The sequence below is a fragment of the Muntiacus reevesi genome, chromosome X (assembly GCF_963930625.1).
Source record: "Muntiacus reevesi chromosome X, mMunRee1.1, whole genome shotgun sequence".
NCBI lineage: Eukaryota > Metazoa > Chordata > Mammalia > Artiodactyla > Cervidae > Muntiacus > Muntiacus reevesi.
Genome location: NC_089271.1, coordinates 1,725,349 through 1,745,654, shown reverse-complemented (window position 1 = coordinate 1,745,654; position 20,306 = coordinate 1,725,349). Strand labels below are relative to the sequence as shown.

The 20,306-nt window shown below is 54.8% G+C and overlaps 1 protein-coding gene and 1 non-coding gene across 2 annotated transcripts in view; one reads left to right on the top strand and one right to left on the bottom strand.

Moving 5' to 3' along the window:
* Nucleotides 1-91: 91 nt before the first annotated feature.
* Nucleotides 92-196, bottom strand: LOC136154988 (small nucleolar RNA U13). Its single transcript, XR_010660681.1, has one exon. It is a non-coding gene; the product is annotated as a small nucleolar RNA U13 (small nucleolar RNA).
* Nucleotides 197-9,052: 8,856 nt separating this feature from the next.
* Nucleotides 9,053-20,306, top strand: part of PRKX (protein kinase cAMP-dependent X-linked catalytic subunit) — a 62,946-nt gene continuing 51,692 nt past the window's right edge. Inside the window, exon 1 of the mRNA XM_065914888.1 lies at nucleotides 9,053-9,549. Coding sequence (XP_065770960.1) covers nucleotides 9,417-9,549 — 133 coding nt within the window. The 5' untranslated portion in view covers nucleotides 9,053-9,416. The remainder of the gene's footprint in view (nucleotides 9,550-20,306) is intronic.

Sequence of the window (20,306 nt, the reverse complement as noted above, 5' to 3'; positions counted from 1 at the left end):
GCTCTATCTACTATATAAATACAGACCAAATCGTAGGAACAGCACAAGTCATCGTAATTATGGGTCTAGATGTAATTTTTTTTTTTTTTTACGTCAGACAGGTAATGTGCCGATGTCGTAAAAAGCTTTGGAGGGAGGCACATATCACGCAGCAGCGTGAACACCCAATCATCATGCTCATGAACTACAAAAGGATCTAGATGTAGTTTTCTTGCTGTTGTTCAGTCACTAAGTTATGTCCGACTATTTGCGACCCCATGGACCGCAGCACGCCAGATCTCCCTGTCCATCACCAACTCCCAGAGTTTACTCAAACTCACGTCCATCGCGTCAGTGATCTCATCCAACCATCTCATCCTCTGTCGTCCCCTTCTCCTCCTGCCCTCAATCTTTCCCAGCATCAGGGTCTTTTCCAATGAGTCAGTTCGTCCCATCAGGTGGCCAAAGGATTGGAGTTTCAGCTTCAGTCTCAGTCCTTCCAATGAACATTCCGGACTGATTTCCATTAGGATGAACTGGACTGATCTTACAGTCCAAGGGACTCTCAAGAGTCTTCTCCAACACCACAGTTTAAAGGTTTGCATTCTTCATACTCTATTTTTTAAACTGAAGTATATGTGATTTACAACGTTGCATCTCTGCTGTACACCTGTGATTCAGTTGTACATATACAATGTATATATAACATATAATATATATAGATATAAGTTGTATATATTGTGAATGCCATGGGTGCTCAGTCACTTCAATCATGTTCCATTTTTTGTGACCCCATGGACTGCAGCTCGCCAGGCTCCTCTGTCCAGGGGATTCTCCAGGCCAGAATACTGGAGTGGGTGGCCATTCCCTTCTCCAGGGGATCTTGCCGACCCAGGGATCAAACCAGGGTCTCCCGCATTGCAGGCAGATTCTTCACTATCTGAGACATCAGAAACACCCATAGATTTCCCCATACGTGTGTAAATGTATGACATTTTCTCTGAATAAGATTTCCTGTATGACCCCCGTTCTCTGCGTTGTGAAAATGGCATGTGCCTTCCGGAGTCTTGTCAAGTGAAGTTCTCAAGATTTTCTTTCCTCTCTAATCCCAAGCCGGTTTTCAAAATCGTGGCTTTATCATGAGCAAAGCTAGCTGCCACCTCTCGACCAAACTTAATTTTCCGCATTGTAGAGCGTCATCTTTCACATGTGTCCTTCAAGATAAATGTCACTTCGCTTTCTCTGGTTCAAACTGTTGACTAAAACTTAGTCACAACCTGAAAGTAGAGAGTTATTTTATTTGGTGGGCATGTTTAGGGCTTGGAGGCCGGGAGACAGCATCTCAGTAGCTCTGAGAAAACTGCTCTAAGGAGGCGGGAGGGGAAAGTGTTAGAGCTCAGGCGTGTCCGACTCTTTGCGACCCCAAGAACTGTAACCCACCAGACTCCTCTGTCCATGGGATCCTCCAGGCAAGAATAGTGGAGTGCGTTGCCATTTCCTCCTCCAGGGGATCTGCCCAACCCAGGGATTGAACCCGGGTCTCCTGCATCGCAGGTAGACTCTTGACTGGCTTAGCCACAGAGGGGACTCATGGGAAGGGAAGTCAGACTATATGCAAGTTTGCTACAAAGAGAGCAGATAGTCCCAACATAGAAGATCAGGTATCAGGTTAAGGAATCTAGCATTCTATGAATGGGAGGATGCAAGCTTCTGGGCTCACTGAATTCGTTCCTTTCACACGCACCTCAGCTCAGTTCAGTCACTCAGTCGTGGCTGACTCTTCAGGACCCCATGGACCTCAGCACGCCATGCCTCCCTGTCCATCACCAACTCCCAAAGTTTATTCAGACTCATCTCCATGGAGTCGGTGATGCCATCCAGCCATCTCATCCTCTGTCGTCCCCTTCTCCTCCTGCCTCCAATCTTTCCCAGCATCAGTGTCTTTTCCAAGGAGTCAGCTCTTTGTATCAGATGGCCAAAGGATTGGAGTTTCAGCTTCAGCGTCAGTCCTTCCAACGAATAATTCAGGACTGATCTCCTTTAGGATGGACTGGTTGGATCTCCTTGCAGTCCAAGGGACTCTCAAGAGTCTTCTCTAACACCACAGTTAAAGCACCTTGGTTACCTGGGGCCAAATACTGTTCCTTGTTCCCCTGGCTAAGTCACTCTTGAACCTCCCTCCCACCTCCCATCCAGTCAGACCCCTCTAGGCTGTCGGAGAGCACCGCGCTGAGCCCCCTGTGTTACACGGCAAATTCCCACTGAGAGTGAGTTGCCATTTCCTGCTCCAGGGGACCTTCCCAACCCAGGGGTGGAACCAGAGTCTCTGACATCTCCTGCATTGGCAGGCAGGTTCTTTACCAGTAGCGCCACCCAGGAAGCCCCTAGTTCACCTTAAGGAGTGGCAGAGATGGCAGATGACTGCTTCTTGCATCCCATCCTCCCCCAGCTCATCAGCAATCACCTTGAGGCGGGCGGAGGTGGGGTGGGGACAGCATTCCTTCAGTTGAAGGCATCATGTCCCATTTCGGGAGCCCTCATTCACATTTGGAGGCCAGGAATCACTCATGGCTGTGACATTTCTTGCTCACCGATACAGCAGGAAATAGTTTCATTTCATGGACTTGCCCGGTGACTCAACTGGTGAAGAATCTGCCTGCAATGCGGGAGACCCGGGTTTGATCCCTGGTGAGGAAGATCCCCTGGAGAAGAGAAAATGGCAACCCACTCCAGGCTTCTTGCCTGGAGAATCCCATGGGCAGAGGAACCTGGCGGGCTACAGGACGCGGGGTCTGCAAGAGTTGGACACGACTGAGCAACTGACTCTTCATTTTCATTTAACCTCCAAACCTCCGAGGGAGTGTTACTGTGGTGCTCTGAGGTGTCGGCCTGAATCACACGTGAAGGGAGAATTCTAGCCACAGATGCCTTCCTCCAAGGTCTGGGGGACTGTGTCTACTCAGTCACATCTTCCTCATGTTCTTCAGGAGTTTTCAACTTTCCTCTTTGTACCCATAAGTACTGATTACCAATGACAACAATTTTTCTCAGATAAGGATTAACAAACGTTCTTGCTGTCCCTCCTGGAAGTTAAGATAAACTACAGAACCATAGCTTCTGAGCAAGACCTCGAGATAACTCTAATCTAATCCATCACTATTTAAAAATATAAAAAAGCAGGTTTCCAAGCCTTTCCATCTGTGTCTCCTGTGAAATCCTGTGTATTCCAAAACCTGTGTTCTCAGGATCAGAAAATCTGCACAATAGAAAATTTACTGTAAAGGTATTTTCTAATCCAGATAAAACTTTTTGGATATTTTCCTACTTTTCGGGCGGGTGGGCCATGTCGTTACATAATGAAGATCAGAGTCTGTTAGAAGATGTGGATGACTATAATACTTCATGGGCTTCCCTGATGGCTCAGATGGTTAAGAATCTGCCTGCAGAGACCTGAGTTCGATCCCTGCCTTGGGAAGATGCCCTGGAGGAGGGAATGGCAACCCACTCCAGTATTCTTGCCTGGACAATCCCATGGACAGAGGAGCCTGGTGGGCTGCAGTCCATGCCAATCTGCTTCAGTCGCGTCCAACTCTTTTCAATCCCATGGACTATGGCCCACCAGGCTCCTCTGTCCATGGGGATTCTCCAGGCAAGAACATTGGAGTGGCTTGCCATTCCCTCCTCCAGGGGATCTTCCCAAGGCAGGGATCGAACCCAGGTCACTGCAGAGATTCTTTCTCATCTGGGCCATCAGGGAAGCTCAGTCCGTCTCAGGGCTGCAGTTCATGGGGCTGCCAAGTGTCGGACAAGACTGAGCCACTTAGCATGCAGGCAATCCTAAAAGAAGTGTCCAGCTGCACTCCCGGACCACCCTTTGTGTCTCTCCTCTCTGCCTACACCTGTTATGGCGTTGAATTGACACCTCATCCTCGGTAGAGGTGGTTGTCATTCCTTCTTGATTACAGAACTCTCTGTCCCCCATCACAACCTCAAGCTTATCACAAAGGCGGTTATGACTATATAATGCCTTGCTTAAAAGACTTTTTTCCCCCTCCCTCTCTCTTTTGCCTTTCAAGAAATATGCTGTGGTTGCTGAAGAATTTTTATGAACCTTGTAGATGTTAACTGCTTTGTTTTCAAGGTGTGGTGAGACCCGCCCAGGATATTTATAGCAACAGGTAGGTACAAGATCACTCCCCTGGACTAGAGAGCAAGGATCAGATCCACCCGGCAACCCAGACTTGAAGTCTCAAAGTGTCTCTGTTAACAGTTTTCCTCCTGGGATATCACTGTTGCAGGGAGAAAGCCAACTCTGACTCCATGTTGGAAACTTGTTTGTCTGACTTGCTTTAATTATTATAATCATACTCAGTGGCTTGCCTGGAGGACCCTGCCCCTGTGCTGGACTGAAAACTAAAGTGCCTTTGTTCAGCTCAGGGAGACATGGTTTGTCTCTGCCCACCTGTGAATAGATGAGATTCAGTTCAATTCAGTTCAGTCGCTCAGTTGTGTCTGACTCTTTGTGACCCCATGGACTGCAGCACGCCAGGCCTCCCTGTCCATCACCAACTCCCTGAGCTTGCTCAAACTCAGGTCCATTGAGTCGGTGATGCCATCCAACCATCTCATCCTCTGTCGGCCCCTTCTCCTCCTGCCTTCAATCTTTCCCAGCATCAGGGTCTTTTCCAATGAGTCAGTTGATTGCATCAGGTGGACAAAGTATTGGCCTTTCACCTTCAGCATCAGTCCTTCCAGTGAATATTCAGGACTAATTTCTTCAGGATGGACTGGTTGGATCGCCTTGCAGTCCAAGGGACTCTCAGTAGATGAGATTAACACACCCCTCCCTTGGAGACATTTTTGCAAGACTGAAGGCCCTTTCAGTTTTCCCTCTCTAGGCTTCATTTTGACTTAAGTTCCTGATTGTTTATTTCTCTCGGATCTACAAAAGAACCTAGCATCCAGATGCCAGTAAGATGCTTATTTGGAGGCGCTAGCCTGCTCTCCTCTCAGTGTCCCGGCTCCCCGATTTAAAGTCTCTTCTTGCCTCAACACCTCCTCGCTCAGATTCACTGGCCTGTCCGGCCGTTGAGCCGGAGAAGGAAATGGCAACCCACTCCAGTGTTCTTGCCTGGAGAATCCCAGGGACAGAGGAGCCTGGCGGGCTGCCGTCTATGGGGTCGCACAGAGTCGGACAAGACTGAGGCGACGCAGCAGCCGCAGCAGTTAAGCAGAGAGAGCTTGGACTCAGAAGGGGAAGGCGTGCCTTTCCCTGGGTGTAAAGCCCCAGCCTTGACCATCGATCTTCATCAGCCCGTCAGACCCCCAGGCGACCCCTCTGCGGGATAGAACCTGGCGGGTGGCCCGAGCTCAGGGCACTGGCCTTTGTCTGAACCAGCCCTGGGGCGAGCGGCCCTCCCCACCTCCCCAGTCCCGGAGCGCGTTCTTCGCATTCCAGCCCACTGCCTGGCAACCTGCCGAGAGCAGGCGTCACGCGCCCGGGGCTGAAAGCCACCCACAGGGCCACAGCAGGCTGGGGTGAGGCTGGCTGCAAAGCCACACCCAGGGTTTGTTCTGATTTCCTGCCACCCCCTCCCAGCGGGCCCACGCCTCCTTTCTGAAGTTCTTACCCGCTGCGGTAGGCGGTCCCCACCCCGACCCCCCGGACGCAGGGGCCGGACACACCCTTCCAAGGGCGGAAGGGCTGGAAATCCGCCAAACTATAGGCTGGCACGGTGCTCAGATTGTGGGCCGCGAAAGTGTGGCCTGGTGAGCCTGGTTGCGGGGGTCGTGGGGGTGGGGGCGGGCGGGGACGGCTCAGAAAGGTTCATTCGAGGCGTTTCTAGTTGGGCCAGCCGAGCTGCAGCTGGAGAAGACTCCTGAGAGTCCCAAGGAGATCCAACCAGTCCATCCTAAAGGAAATCAGTCCTGAATGTTCATTGGAAGGACTGATGCTGAAGCTGAAACTCCAGTACTTTGGCTACCTGACTCAAAGAGCTGACTCATCTGAAAAGACCCTGATGCTGGGAGAGATTGAAGGCGGGAGGAGAAGGGAACGACAGGGGATGAGATGGTTGGATGGCTTCAGCGACTCAATGGACATGAGTCTGAGTAAATAAACTCTGGGAGTTGGTGATGGACAGGGAGGCCTGGTGTACTGCAGTCCATGGGGTGGCAAAGAGTCAGACACGACTGGGCGACTGCCCAACAACCAGAGAAGCAGTGCCTGGTTGGAATAAGTGGTATAGCTATAATCATAGGTGGCCTGAGACACACTTCCACTAGGGAAAAAGAAAACAAAAAGTATTCTTGTGTGTCTGAAATTTGAACGTATCTGATCATCTTGCATTTCTTTCCCAAATCTTCCCTGGTGTGTTTAAACCAGCGGCCCATCAGCTCCCATGCACTCCATTGGCTTGTTCTATCATCTGCCACTTAGTATTTTTAAAAATAGTTCTTTTGAAATAATTAAAGATTTATCAGGGATTTCCCTGGTGGTCCAGTGGTCAAGACTCTGTGCTCCCAATGCAGGGGACCAGGGCTTGATCCCTGGTCATGAAACTAGATCCCACATGCTGCAACTAGGACCTGGAGCAGCCTAATAAATTAAAAAAAAAAAAAAAGACATTTATCTGAAGCTGTCAAGACACCCTCAAGGGAGGTCCCCGTGCAGCTCCACGCCTTCTGCACTGTGCACATCTTTATAACATCACTTTTGTCCAACAAGGCTGGGCTGGAAGTCACCCGGTCCCGCTGATTACTCGCCAGATCAGTAATCAGTAATCGCCTGATTACTGCTGTGGATTAATGGGCATCGTGCAGTCAGCTGAGCACCCGGTCAACTCCAATTTTATTTTTCAGTGTAAAGTGATAGTCGCTCAGTCGTGTCCAACTCTTTGAGAGCCCATGGACTATAGCCCACTAGGCTCCTGTGTCCATGGAATTCTCCAGGCAAGAATACCACAGTGGGCTGTCATTCCCTTTTCCAGGGGATCTTCCCAACCCAGGGATCGAACCGTAGTTTCCCAGCTTGCAGGTGGATTCTTCACCATCTGAGCCACCAGTCATTCAGTCGTGGCCGACTCTTTGCCAGCCCATGGACTCTTTGCCGCCAGGCTCCTCTGTCCATGGGCTTTTCCAGGCAAGAATACTGGAGTGGGTTGCCATTCCCTTCTCCAGGGGATCTTTTCCATGCAGGAATCAAACCCATGTCTCCTGCAATGCAGACAGATTCTTTACCAACTGAGCTATAAGGGAATGCCAAGGGACCAACCAGGGAAGCTCTTAGAAAAAGTTATTTTTTAAACTTTGAACCACACCCTTAGGCTCCTGGGTCGGTGACACCTCTCACGCCCAGTCTCCCAGAGGAGCTTGGCAGGGACTTCACCCTTGGGGTGCCCCGGGATGTGGAGGCTGAGTGCGCACCTCCCCCTATGAGCACTTGGACTCACTTGCTCCTTGAAAGAAAAGCAATGACAAAACCTAGACTTGTAGCCAAAAGCAGGGACATTACTTTGTCTGGAAAGGTCCGTACAGTCAAAGCTATGGTGTTTTCAGTAGTCATGTACAGATGTGGGAGCTGGACGATGAAAAAGGGCTGAGCAACAAACAATTGATGCTTTGGAGTTGTGCTGGAGAAGACTCCTGAGAGTCCCTTGGACTGCAAGGAGATCCAACCAGCCCGTCCTAAAGGAGATCAGTCCTGGGTGTTCATTGGAAGGACTGATGTTGAGGCTGAAACTCCAATCCTTTGGCCACCTGATTCGAAGAGCTGACTCACTTGAAAAGAGCCTGATGCTGGGAAAGATTGAAGGCGGGAGAAGAAGGGACGACAGAGGATGAGATGGTCCGATGGCATCACCGACTTGATGGACATGAGTTTGAGTAAACTCCGGGAGTTGGTGATGGACAGGGAGGCCTGGCGGGCAGGGGTCGCGCGGGCAGGGGATGGGGGAGTGGTACCCAGCCTGTGGGCGGGGCGGAGGCGGGGCGTAGCGGAGGCGGGGCGTAGCGGAGGCGAGCAGCGGCGGAGGCGGGGCTTAGCAGAGCGCAGAGGCAGGGGCGTGGAGGAAGAAGGGCATGGCGGAGGCGGGGCTTAGCGGAGACTTGCCGGAAGCGGGGAGTAGTGGAGGCGCAGAGGAGGCGGGGCCTAGCGGAGGCGTGGCGTGGCGGAGGCGGAGCATAGCAGAGCGCAGAGGGGACGGAGCTCGGCGGAGGCGTGGCTTAGCGGAGGCGTGGCGGAGACGGGCCATAGGCGAGCGCAGAGAGGGGACAGGGGCTAGCGAAGGCGGGGCTAGCCGAGGTGGGGCGGGGCGGAGGCGGGCCATAACCGAACGTAGAGTAGGAAGGGGCGTGGCTAACAGAGGCGTGGCTAGCAGAGACGGGCGGAGACCGATAGCAGAGGGAGGCGGGGCTTAGCGGGCGGGGCTAGCAGAGGCGTGGCCAGCTGTGGTGGGGCGGGGCGGAGGCGGACCATAGTCGAACGTAGAGTAGGAAGGGGCGTGGCTAGCGGAGGCGGGGCCACGCCCGAGCCGCGCGCACTGGGTCGGCGACGCGGAGGGTGGGCGGTGAAGGTCGGTAGCCGGACGCTGAGGGGTCGTGGCTTAGCAGAGGCGTGGCTTCGCGGAGGTGTGGCCAGTGGAGGCGGGGCTAGAGGAGGCGGGCCATAGCCCAGCGTACAGTAAGAAGGGGCGGGGCTTAGAGGAGGCGTTGCCAGCAGAGGCGTGGCCGTCGGAGACGGGGCTCGCAGAGACGGGCCGTAACCGAGCGCACAGGGGGCGGGGCTTAGAAGGGCGTTGTCAGCGGAGGAGGGGACCAGTGGGGGCGTGGCCAGCGAAGGAGGGACAAGCGGAGGCGGGGCGTAGTCGAACGTAGCGCACGAAGGGGCGTGGCTAAGAGGCGCCGCCAGCGGGGGCGGTACCAGCTGAGGCGGGGCGTGGCCGAACTTGGAGTAGGAAGGGGCGTGGCCAGCGGAGGCGGGCCCACGCCCGAGCCGCGCGCGCAGGGTCGGGGCCGGCGCCCGGGGCGGGCGCAGGGAGCGCGCTCGCGGCCCCGCCCAGCCCGCTTCCGCCGGCTCTTCCCTCCCTCGGAGCAGCGCGCTCGCAGCGGTCTGCGTTAGGGGCGGCGCACGCGGGCCCCGAGGAATGCACGCGCAGCCCGGCGCCCGTGGCCTCCGGGATCCCGCCTCGCCGCCGCCGCCGCGCACCCGAGCCGCGCCTCCGCAGGCCGCGGGCTGCTCTCTCCAGCCGTCCCTGCACTGAGCGCCGCGCCGCGCCTTTGTCCCCGGCGAGCTCGGCCGCCCCCCGGGACGCGCATGGCGGGGCCCGGCTGATGCCGCCGCCTCCGCGCCGCCCTCCGAGGCTGCGTCCGCAGGAGCCCGGCCCCGCGCGGGCCCCTCCCCGCGCCCCGCGCCCCCCCGGGACCTCTGCGCGCCCCACATGGAGGCGCGCGCGCTGGCCGAGGCGGACGCCGCCGGCCCCCGAGAACGACCCGCGGAGCCCACCGCGGACGCGCCCGAGCCCGAGCTGCTCGCCTACCGGCCGGAAGATTTCCACATGCGGGCCACCGTGGGTGAGTTCCGTGCGCCGCCGCCGCCCCCGGAGGGGACTCGGGCCCGCACACAAAGGGGTCGCGTGCGCCCGCCTCCCCAGCGCCGGCTCCCGGGGCGCGCCCTGCTTGCGCCGTCCCTCCCCGCCTGCCTACGCGGGGGTCCCCGAGCGCCCCTACACTTGGAGGGCTTCTCCCGCGACTCCCCTGGTCCTGGAGAGCCTTCCCTCTCTCCCGATCGTCCAGACTCTCTTTATTTACATCTCTCCGCACCCCCAGAGTCCCCAGCAACCTTCCCCTTGGTCTGGACTGCCCCCCACTTCCCGAGCGCTCCTTGATTTAGAAGACCTCCCCCTCTCTCCCCCCACCCCGCCCCGGTCCTTAAGAGCCAGCCCACCTGAAAACCTCTCCGGATCTTTCAGTCTCTTTACTGCGATTTCCCGGCCGGTACCCCCCGCCCACCCTCCGGCAACCATCCCTTTCTCTGGACTGTTGGCCCCCACCCCTCCCCAGCGCTCCTAGATTTAGAAGGCTTCCCCCCCAGCCCCAGCCCCTGAGATCTCGTCTCCCCACCTGCGGGCACTCTCTCTCGGATCTTAAGTCTCTTTATTGAGATCCGCCACCCCCGCCCCCCGCACCGCGCGGTCTTCCACAGCAACCATCTCCTCGTCTGGCCGCCCCCCACCCCGACGTCACAAAGCCTGCCGGGCATCACTTCACACTGGGGGGCTCGCGCCGGCCCTCCCCACCCCCGCCCCCTACCCGGGCCGGGACTCTTGGGCGCACAGGCAGCTTCCGTGGAGACACCTGCCGACCTCACCTCGGTCAGCCTCCCCTTCCCCTGCCCAGCGGCAGGACGCTCCCGCTTGGACTTTAGAATTCTGGGGTGTCCCATGGCGTTCTGGGGGGAGTCTCCTTACATCGCAGTTCTTTTCCTGTGTGCGTTTGAACATCTGGGTGGCCCATGGAGTTTTGGGGGGCAGTGAACGGCATTGGAGGTAGATGACAGCAGACTACACGTTTCGTTGCATCCGGCTCCTTTTCCTGTGTGCATTTGAAACTTGGCTTTTTTTTTTTTTTTTTTTAATGCAACACTAACTTTCCACCTCCACCTTTGTACCTGACCTCTCCTACACAACTGAATAGGTAAAGTGTCCCGGTCCCCGGGCGCCTGGGTAGGTTTCTGGAGTCCGCCCCCCGAGTGGTTAGAATGTCCCAACCACACAAGGGCGGTTCATCCAGCCCCCGGGGCTCAGGGCAGCCTGTGACTTCTTGACCACTCTTTGTTGCTTAGGGCCTTGTGCCAGCCTGTCCGTCTTTTGCCTTTTTCTTACTGTTGTGGGGTTGTGGAGAGACAAAAATACCTGCGTGTTTGGCCAGTGAAGGACAGGGGAGCCAGGTGTGCTGCAGTCCGTGGGGTCCCAAAGAGTCAGACATGACTTAGCAACTACCATCACTACCCTCTTTTTTTCAAGGGAGGAAGCACGGAGTTCAGGATCAGGCTTGAGGCATCATAAGACCAAACGGCGCAGCCAGAGTGGCCTTGAAACTTCCCCTTTTCTTCTGTAACCTCTTGGCCGTGTGTAGTCAGCAGTGAGGGAAGGGTCCCCAAGAAGCCTGATGTGGGCCCGAGTGAATGGATGGCATCCTCCGTCTGTCCTGCCGTTCATCTCCTCTCCTTGTCTGCCCAGTTCTCCTCTTCCTCCTTCCATCCACTCTGTCTTTGTCTCTTCCCTTTCCTGTCTCCTGTCCCTCCTTCTCAATTTCATCTCTCTCCCATTTCTCTCTCTCTCTGTCTCTCAGCTTCTCTGTCTCTCTCTTCCTCCCTCTGGGGCACTCCGCTGGGCTGATTTAAGAAGCTGCCCATGGTGGGTTTTTTTTTTTTGTTTGTTTGTTTTTTGCAGGGCAGCAGAGGAGGTGAGAAACCCCAGACCAGGGGCAGCCACCGCCCCTCCCCCCCCCAGCTGTAAAATGCATATCAGCCAGCAATGGAAAGTTGGTGGAGGCCCCACCGGCCCCTTGGCACACAGCTCTGGCAATTGGATCTGTTGGGGGCACTGAAGCCAGTCTCTCCTGAAAGATGCTAGGGCGTTGGGCGGGCCCCCCTCCCCGGGGCGGGGGGGCACAGATGGGTGGGTTGCGGGCGTGACGTCACCTGGTGTCTGCAGCACCCTGGGGACACTCTGGGTGCTTGCCTGGTGGGCATGGGGAGCCCCGGTGAGTCATCTGGTGCTTAAAAATAGAGCGCCACTGCCTCTGGGGACGGAGCAGGGCCAGGTAGCGTAAGACGAGCTCTCTTCGCCTTTCTTTAATGAAGAAGATGCTCACGTTTGAAGGATAACTTCCTGTGGGCTCCAAGGGTATGAAGGGAGAGCCAGGTCATCCATATTTAGGATGTTGGGCTAACTCAGGTGTGGGAACAAGGGTGTGTGTGTGTGTGTGTGTGTGTGTGTGTGTGTTTGGAGCTTTGCTGACTTTCATTTATTTTTTTATTGAAGGATAATTGCTTGACAGAATTTCGTTGTTCTCTGTCAAACCTCAACATGAATCAGCCATTGGTATACTGCCGACTTTTTCTTTTTAAATCACATTTGTTTTGAAATCACCTTTTGCCAAGACCTTTTTCTTTCCTGTTAAAAGATTCCTGCTAGAATCTTTTAACATTAAAATCAGGCAAACTGCACTGCCCGAGATGCTAAGAAACTCAGAATAGGCTTGAAGAAGTCCTAAAGCCTCCGGAGGTGTCACAGTTTCCAGTAACTTTATATCATAAGGTGTCCCGAGCAAAAGCGAGAGGCTGCCTGCTGTTAGCATGCAGTGCAGACTAGCCTGCTGTCTCTTCATCCTGAGGTTCCACTCGGGGAAACTGCGGTTTCCCTTTTCACTGCTTACGGACCCGTGTCTCACCAGCCCCCATCACAGACAGGCACCCCCGGTGTCTGTGAACTGTCTGTACGCGCTCTTCCAGCTGAGGAAGGCCTTTCTGCATGGCGTTGAAGGAACCCACACGCAAAGCACAAAGCAAAGTAGCCGCTCCCGCAAGCCTCTCAGCCTTTCTTATTGCAGGCCCCACCCCCTCGGAACCTTCCAGAATGCGTCAGGGTGGCCGGACCTGTCCCCAGCCTGAATGTGTCACTCGCCCTGTCGTGTCCGACTCTCTGCGACCCCATGGACTGTAGCCCCCCAGGCTCCTCTGTCCATGGGGATTCTCCAGGCCAGAATACTGCAGTGAGTTGCCACTCCCTTCTCCAGGGGGATTTTCCCGACCCAGGGATCGAACCCGGGTCTCCTGCATTGGCAGGCGGGTTCTTGACCAACAGAGCCAGCACCCTGAAAGCTGTCTTAGAGCCCTGGCCTCACAGTCGGGCGTTTGCATCGGGTCCCGCGTCCACTCTAGTGGATGAGCTCTTCTGTTTTCTTACCAACACACATTTTTTTTCCTTTCATTTCCTTTTGCCTGTGAGCTGAGCCCCAGGGGGAGTGACCTCTGGGACCGATTTGCTGGCTCACCGTCCTCCAGGGATGGTTGTGATGACGTTTCATCTCTTAGCGCAGGTAGGCACAGGTGTGCTCCTGCCTGATTTAGCAAAAAAAAAGGGGGGGGGGCAGGGCGTCTCAGATGGTGGGACGCTCCCTTCCACCCCCCAGCCTCCCCGCTGTTGGGCGGAGGGACCGTGACCTCAGAAGCCAGCTGGAAGCAGACGGCCCAGTTCGTGGGGAGGCCACGACACCTTGGAGGGCTAGATAGACTAAGGAAAGTCAGTGAGCAGTAAGTGATCAGATGCTCTTGTCCTGTGCTCCTGGATAAACCCTCTCTGGGAAAACTGTCTGGAATTGTTTGACTAGTTCTCCATGAATTCACATAGCTGGGAAGAACGCCCTGCTTGTGTTGGTGAAACATCTCAGAAAGGGCATTTTTCTTTATTCATTTTTAAAATGTGTGTTTATTGGGCAGCGCCAAGTCTTAGCTGTGGCACGTGGGATATGGTCCCCCGGCCAGGGAGCGAACCTGGGCACCCCTGCTTTGGGAGTGTGGTGTCTTATCCGCTGGACCACCACGGAAGTCCACGAAGGGCATTTTTCAAAGGGCTTGGGGCGGCGGGGTTGGGGTGGGGTGGGGTGGGGTAGCATCTTGGCTAAACTGATTTCCTGGATTGGGAAACTCAGGCTCAGTTACAGCAGGAATGGTCGGCAGCCACGCTGGATTTCTTGCCGTGAGCACAGACAGTGGTCCTGTTAAAAAGAAATGTTTGGGAATGACAGTGGATGCGCAGGGGATTCCGAAACCCTCACCTAGTCTGGTGTATCAATCACAAAGCTTTCCTTCCTGTGACATCTTCTTTAGCTGTCACACGCTATCCAGACCAGGAGGTCGGCTATACCTATGGCTGTGTTTACCATGGAGAACCAGCAAGGGCCTGCTGTCCAGCACAGGGCACTCTGCTCAGTGTCACGTGGCAGCCGGGATGGGAGGGGAGTTTGGGGGAGAAGGGATGGGTGTGCGTATGGCTGAGTCCCCCTGCTGTCCACTTGGAACCATCACAGCATTGTTAATTGGGTATGCTCCAGTATAAAATAAAAAGCTTTTTATCTTCTATTTTTTTTAGAAAACAAACCAGGATGTTGGAATGGGTTCCATATCCTGTGAGGGGAGCATAGCCCCGATCACCGTGCCCACTTTTCATGGAAGCTCTTTGGGGTGTGTGAGATGGGGTGTGAGGTGTGTGTGTGTGTGTGTGTGTGTGTGTGTGTGTGTACCGTGCCCACTTTTCATGGAAGCTCTTTGGGGTGTGTGAGATGGGGTGTGAGGTTGTGTGTGTGTGTGTGTGTGTGTGTGTGTACCGTGCCCACTTTTCATGGAAGCTCTTTGGGGTGTGTGAGATGGGGTGTGAGGTTGTGTGTGTGTGTGTGTGTGTGTGTGTGTGTGTGTGTGTGTGTACCGTGCCCACTTTTCATGGAAGCTCTTTGGGGTGTGTGAGATGGGGTGTGAGGTTGTGTGTGTGTGTGTGTGTGTGTGTGTGTACCGTGCCCACTTTTCATGGAAGCTCTTTGGGGTGTGTGAGATGGGGTGTGAGGTGTGTGTGTGTGTGTGTGTGTGTGTGTGTGTACCGTGCCCACTTTTCATGGAAGCTCTTTGGGGTGTGTGAGATGGGGTGTGAGGTGTGTGTGTGTGTGTGTGTGTGTGTGTACCGTGCCCACTTTTCATGGAAGCTCTTTGGGGTGTGTGAGATGGGGTGTGAGGTGTGTGTGTGTGTGTGTGTGTGTGTGTACCGTGCCCACTTTTCATGGAAGCTCTTTGGGGTGTGTGAGATGGGGTGTGAGGTGTGTGTGTGTGTGTGTGTGTGTGTGTGTGTGTACCGTGCCCACTTTTCATGGAAGCTCTTTGGGGTGTGTGAGATGGGGTGTGAGGTGTGTGTGTGTGTGTGTGTGTGTGTGTACCGTGCCCACTTTTCATGGAAGCTCTTTGGGGTGTGTGAGATGGGGTGTGAGGTTGTGTGTGTGTGTGTGTGTGTGTGTGTGTGTGTGTACCGTGCCCACTTTTCATGGAAGCTCTTTGGGGTGTGTGAGATGGGGTGTGAGGTTGTGTGTGTGTGTGTGTGTGTGTGTGTGTGTGTGTACCGTACCCACTTTTCATGGAAGCTCTTTGGGGTGTGTGAGATGGGGTGTGAGGTTGTGTGTGTGTGTGTGTGTGTGTGTGTGTACCGTACCCACTTTTCATGGAAGCTCTTTGGGGTGTGTGAGATGGGGTGTGAGGTGTGTGTGTGTGTGTGTGTGTGTGTGTGTACCGTGCCCACTTTTCATGGAAGTTCTTTGGGGTGTGTGAGATGGGGTGTGAGGTTGTGTGTGTGTGTGTGTGTGTGTGTGTGTGTGTGTGTGTAATTCTGTGCAGTTTTATCCTGTGTGTCTGGCCAGCCCCCCGTGGCCGAGATCGAGATCAAGGCACAAAACTCCTTCCCTGACCAGGAAATGTGCTCACGTCTGACTTTTTTTTTTTTTTAGCGTCGCGTCACGCTGTCAGAAAGCCGTGTGTTCTTACACGACCTGGGAGGCCTTCCGTAGTGAATAATTAAACCCGTACTGTTCTCTCTTACGATTGTTTTCCTCGCAGCTGCTCCGCCTCTTGGTTCCCCAGAATCCACCCTAATCTTGCTCCCTCCCACGTGGACGAGCTTCTGCTCCCAAACCACAACACGGACATAACCTCCGTGGCAGGCGGGATCCCGACGGGCGAGATCTCCCACGCTCCTGAATTGACTCCTTGTCCGGGGCGGTGTTGACAGGAGCTGCCATTAGCAGGGAATGTGGTTTCTTGTGCAAGGATACCCAGAAAAATCTGTTTGTGTTCACCTTTTAATCTTACTCACCTTGTGTGGGTGCGAAGGATAGTTTCATCCTGAGCGCGTCACGGCAGCTTTGCAAGTTGGGTTAAAGACCAGGAAATAATATTGCTTCTTACACAAGCCCTGCAGGCTGTTTGTCCTCATTTAAAAAAAAAACCAACAGCTTTATTTTATTTTTTACTTTTTGGCCATGCTGTGTGGCTTGTGGGATCTTAGTTCCCTGAGCCGGGGTCGAACCTGCACTCCCTGCGTTGGAAGCATGGAGTCTTGACCCCTGGACCACCAGAGAAATCCCTGTCCCTTCTCAGTTTTTTAAAGATTGCAGTGACATTGATGTAACGTGAAAGGAACTGTTTTCAAGGGAACCGTCCACTGGCCTTTTGCATATTCACAGAGTTGCGTGGCCCTCCCGTCTGTGAGGTTGCAGAACATTTTTGTCCCCTGCAAAGGGGATTCTCTCGCGGTCATCCCCGCCCCCCACCCCAGCCATTTCTTGCTCTTGCAGCCGCTGAGAACCCCGTCTGCTGTCTGTCTCCATGGTTTTGCCTGTTCCGTGTTGTCGTCTTCATATAGCCTCTGTTTTCTGAGGTTCCATCTCTGAGGGGCTAGAGCCTTTGTAAACTTTCATCTCCAAGCATTGGGCTTCCCTCGGAGCTCAGCGGATAAAGAATCCTCCTGCCAATGCAGGAGACCCAGGTTCGATCCCTGGGTGGGGAAGATTCCCCTGGAGGAGGGCATGGCAACCCACTCCAGGATTCTTGCCTGGAGAATCCCACGGGTGGAGGAGCCCAGCGGGCTACCATCCATGGGGTCGCCAAGAGTCGGACATGACTGAGCGAGTGGTGCTTCCCTTCGCTTCAAGAGAAGCTTGGGAGGTGCAGAGGTGGAAGTTCCCTGCTCGGGAGAAAGGAGAGGGAAATAAACCTGAGGAAAGAAAATTACCTGAGGGGCAGGACCATCCAGGAGTAGAAACGAGCATCGGAAAACAATTGCGTTCTCATTCTCTCATTCTCCCTCGGGGAAAGAGGGTGACAGGGATGCTCGAACAAGCCCCCGGTACCTCCACGCAAAACCTGTGGTCCTGGGTAGGCTAGACCCCTGGCCACGGACACACAAAATCATGTCCTCTCATAAGCTCACAGTGGAACCTTACTTTGAAACAGGCTCTCTGCAGACGTGATGGAGTGAAGGGTCTGAGATGAGGCCCTCCTGGACGGGGGTGGCCCTAAACCCAGGGACAGAGTCCTTATAAGACTCAGAAGAGGAGAGATACAGACACAGAGGAGAAGCCACGTGGAGACGGAGACGGAGACGGGAGGGAGGCCGCCACCAGCCCAGGGACTGTAGCCCAACAGGCTGCCTCTGTCCATGGCAAGAATACTGGAGTGGGCTGCTATTTCCTTCTCCAGGGGGATCTTCCCGACCCCGGGATCGAACCCGCGTCCTTGACGTCTCCCACATGGGCAGGTGGAGTCTTTACCACGAGTGCCACCTAGGGAAACCCCTTCAGAGGATGAGGCGTTCATTCACTGCTTGGCAGAGCTCCTTGGGGCAGAGTCTCCACCAGCTTCCCGTGTGGTTAGGCCAGCGGGTAACCATCTTGAATCCATCCCAACCTCGATGTCTTGGTGGGCGTGGGCCCACCAAGAGCACCATCCATGGGGGTATCTTGTCCGCAACACAGATCAGCCTCTCACGGTTCTGGAGGCTGGAAGTTCAAAGGCAGGGTGGTTGGAGTTTGGTCCCCCGAGAGGTTTCCTGGGTGGGCTTCTAGCGGTGTCCTTGAGGGTGCTGGATAGTAGGAAGAGCTCCTGAGGATGCTCATCCCATCCTCGTGAATTCTTCTCAGCCTCATCCCGTCCCAGAGAGCCACCTGCAGACACCATCTCGTTGTGTGTGTGTGTGTGTGTGTGTGTGTGTGTGTGTGTGTGTGTGTGTGTGTGTGTGTGTGTGTGTGTGTGTGTGTGTGTGTGTGGTGTTTGGACTTCCACCTGAGCGTTTTGAAGGGGCACGCACGTTCAGTCCGTAAGACCAGGGTTGACGTCTCCTGGCGTGTTGATCTACCTCCTCTTGAGGTCAAAGGTTGACCTGCCTTTGGGGCCACAGGTGGCCGTCTCCAGGAGCACCAGCGCCTGGCCACGTCCTAGAATCCTTACAGGAGAGCATCTGTCCTGGGGCTGGGAACCCCTCCTGGGTCATCCGTGTGGATCCAGACACGGCGGTGTGATGCTGGAGTCAGCCTTGCTTCTCGCCTGGGTACCACCAGGAGGTCACGTCCGTCTCTAAGGAAAGGGCCAGAACAGCATGTGGCACAGACGTGACCATCCCGGCCCTGGGCGCTCTTGACCCTTGTAACCACCTTGTCCTTCTTGTAGGGGGGAGGGAAAAAAAAAGCTGCATTCACCATTCTCAAGAAACCTTCCTCATTCACTTTGGGCTTGACTGTGGCTCTTTCCTGATATTTTCCCCAAGTTTTCTTTTTTTTTTTTCAGACACCCACATGTCACCACCCTCACACCATCCAGAAACGTTTCCCTTTGTCCTCTTTTCGTTGACACTGCAAGTGCTTTTTCTTGCCGGGAAGAAGCAGGCAATACCGGGAAAAAAGCAAGGTTGACTGTTTTGGGAGCTCCGGTCCCGGGGAAGACCACGGGCATCTCCCTGGATTTTCACGGAGGTCTCTGGGAGGAAAGGGGGCCGAGTGGGGCGTTTTGGGGCGTCCTCCCCAGACGCTAAGGACGTGAGCTGATAGGGGTTTGCGGTGACAGCACGGGGCTCCTGGTTTGGCAGACGGCTTGTCCACAGGTCCTCTATTGGCTGGGTGTCCGCAGGGAGAGAGAGAGAGAGAAGAAGGAAGTGTCATCTCTGGGGATTCCTCTCCTCAGGACACGTGGATGGGCCCTCTTGGATCAGGGTCCTTCAGACATCCTTACTCCTTAGTGGGTTCATCTCCACTTACCGTCCCACCAGGACGCTGAGTCGTGGCAGACTCTTTTTCGTCCCCATGGACTGTAGCCCGCCAGGCTCCTCTGTCCATGGGATTCTCTAAGCCAAGAGTACTAGAGTGGGTCGCCATGCCCTCCTCCAGGGGATCTTCCCGACCCAGGGGTGGAACTGAGGTCTCCCACGTTGCAGGTGGATTCTTTACCAGCTGAGCCAGAAGGGAGTCCAAGAATACTGGAGTGGGTAGCCTATCCCTTCTGCAGGGGATCTTCCCAACCCCGGGATCGAACCTGGGTCTCCTGCATTGCAGGCGGATTCTTTACCATCTGAGCCACCGGGGAATGCCTTGGGACAATTTAAGACCCGTCGCAGCCAAATAAATAAATACTGGGGGGGAAAAAAAAGTTCTTCCTTAACTGCAAATGGGAAACACGATGAGCAACAGATGGGGCTGGAGGTGGGCGTGTGTGCGCAGTGGGGAAGGTATGCATGCCCACTTGAGGCTGTCAGGCGGTTCCGGAGTGTCCACCACTAATCACCACCTCCACCAGGCCCGCCCCTCCCTGATGCCGGACGGGCAGAACCAGTTCTGGGTGTTACAGGATGGCCCCAGGCCCAGGGCTGCTCCTGGATAAGCTGCAAAAGCTTCCCTTCTGAGGAGAAGCTTCTGGCTCCGGCATGCGCCTTTAGACACGCGGCGCTGAGCCACGGGTCTCGGAGTGGGGACGTCGGGCGGGCAGGCGCGCGGAATCCCGGAAACCAAGCTCGTATCCACCCGGGCGAGGGAGACGCGGGTGATGGAGGGGAGGCTTGTTCGCAAGGAGCCTTTAGACTGTTGCTTGATTTGACATCACGAGTCCATTTGCCTCCCTTTTTTTGGTAAACTTTGTACAGTTGGGAAGTCTGTCTGACTCTTTGATACCCCGTCGTGGACTGCAGCATGCCAGGCTTCCCGGTGCTTCACCATCTCCCCAAGTGTACTTAAACTGATGTCCATCGGTAAACTTGGCAGGCTGTTTTATTTTTTCTGAGGTTACCGTTCAAAGGTTGAGGTTACCCTTCAACACTACAGATACTTGTGCATTTGTGTCAATTGCTCAGTCGTGTCCCACTCTTTGCGACCTCATGGACCGTAGCCCACCAGGCTCCTCTGTCCATGGGATTCTCTAGGCATTCCCTTCTCTATGGGATCTTCCCTACCCAGGGATTGAGCCCCAGTCTCTGGCCTTTGCAGGCAGATTCTTTATGGTCTGAGCCACCAGGGAAATTAATGAATGCTTGTAAGCTACTCCTAATTGCAGAAATAGCCTTCCCCACCTTTCATGGCTGGGATCGCCGATGCTATGGTGGATTGGGTAGACAGAATGCTGCATCTTTTGCTAAACTCCTGAAGCTGAAGCTCCAATACTTCAGCCACCTGATGTGAAGAACTGACTCATTGGAAAAGACCCTGTTGCTAGGAAAAATTGAAGGCAGGAGGAGAAGGGGATGACTGAG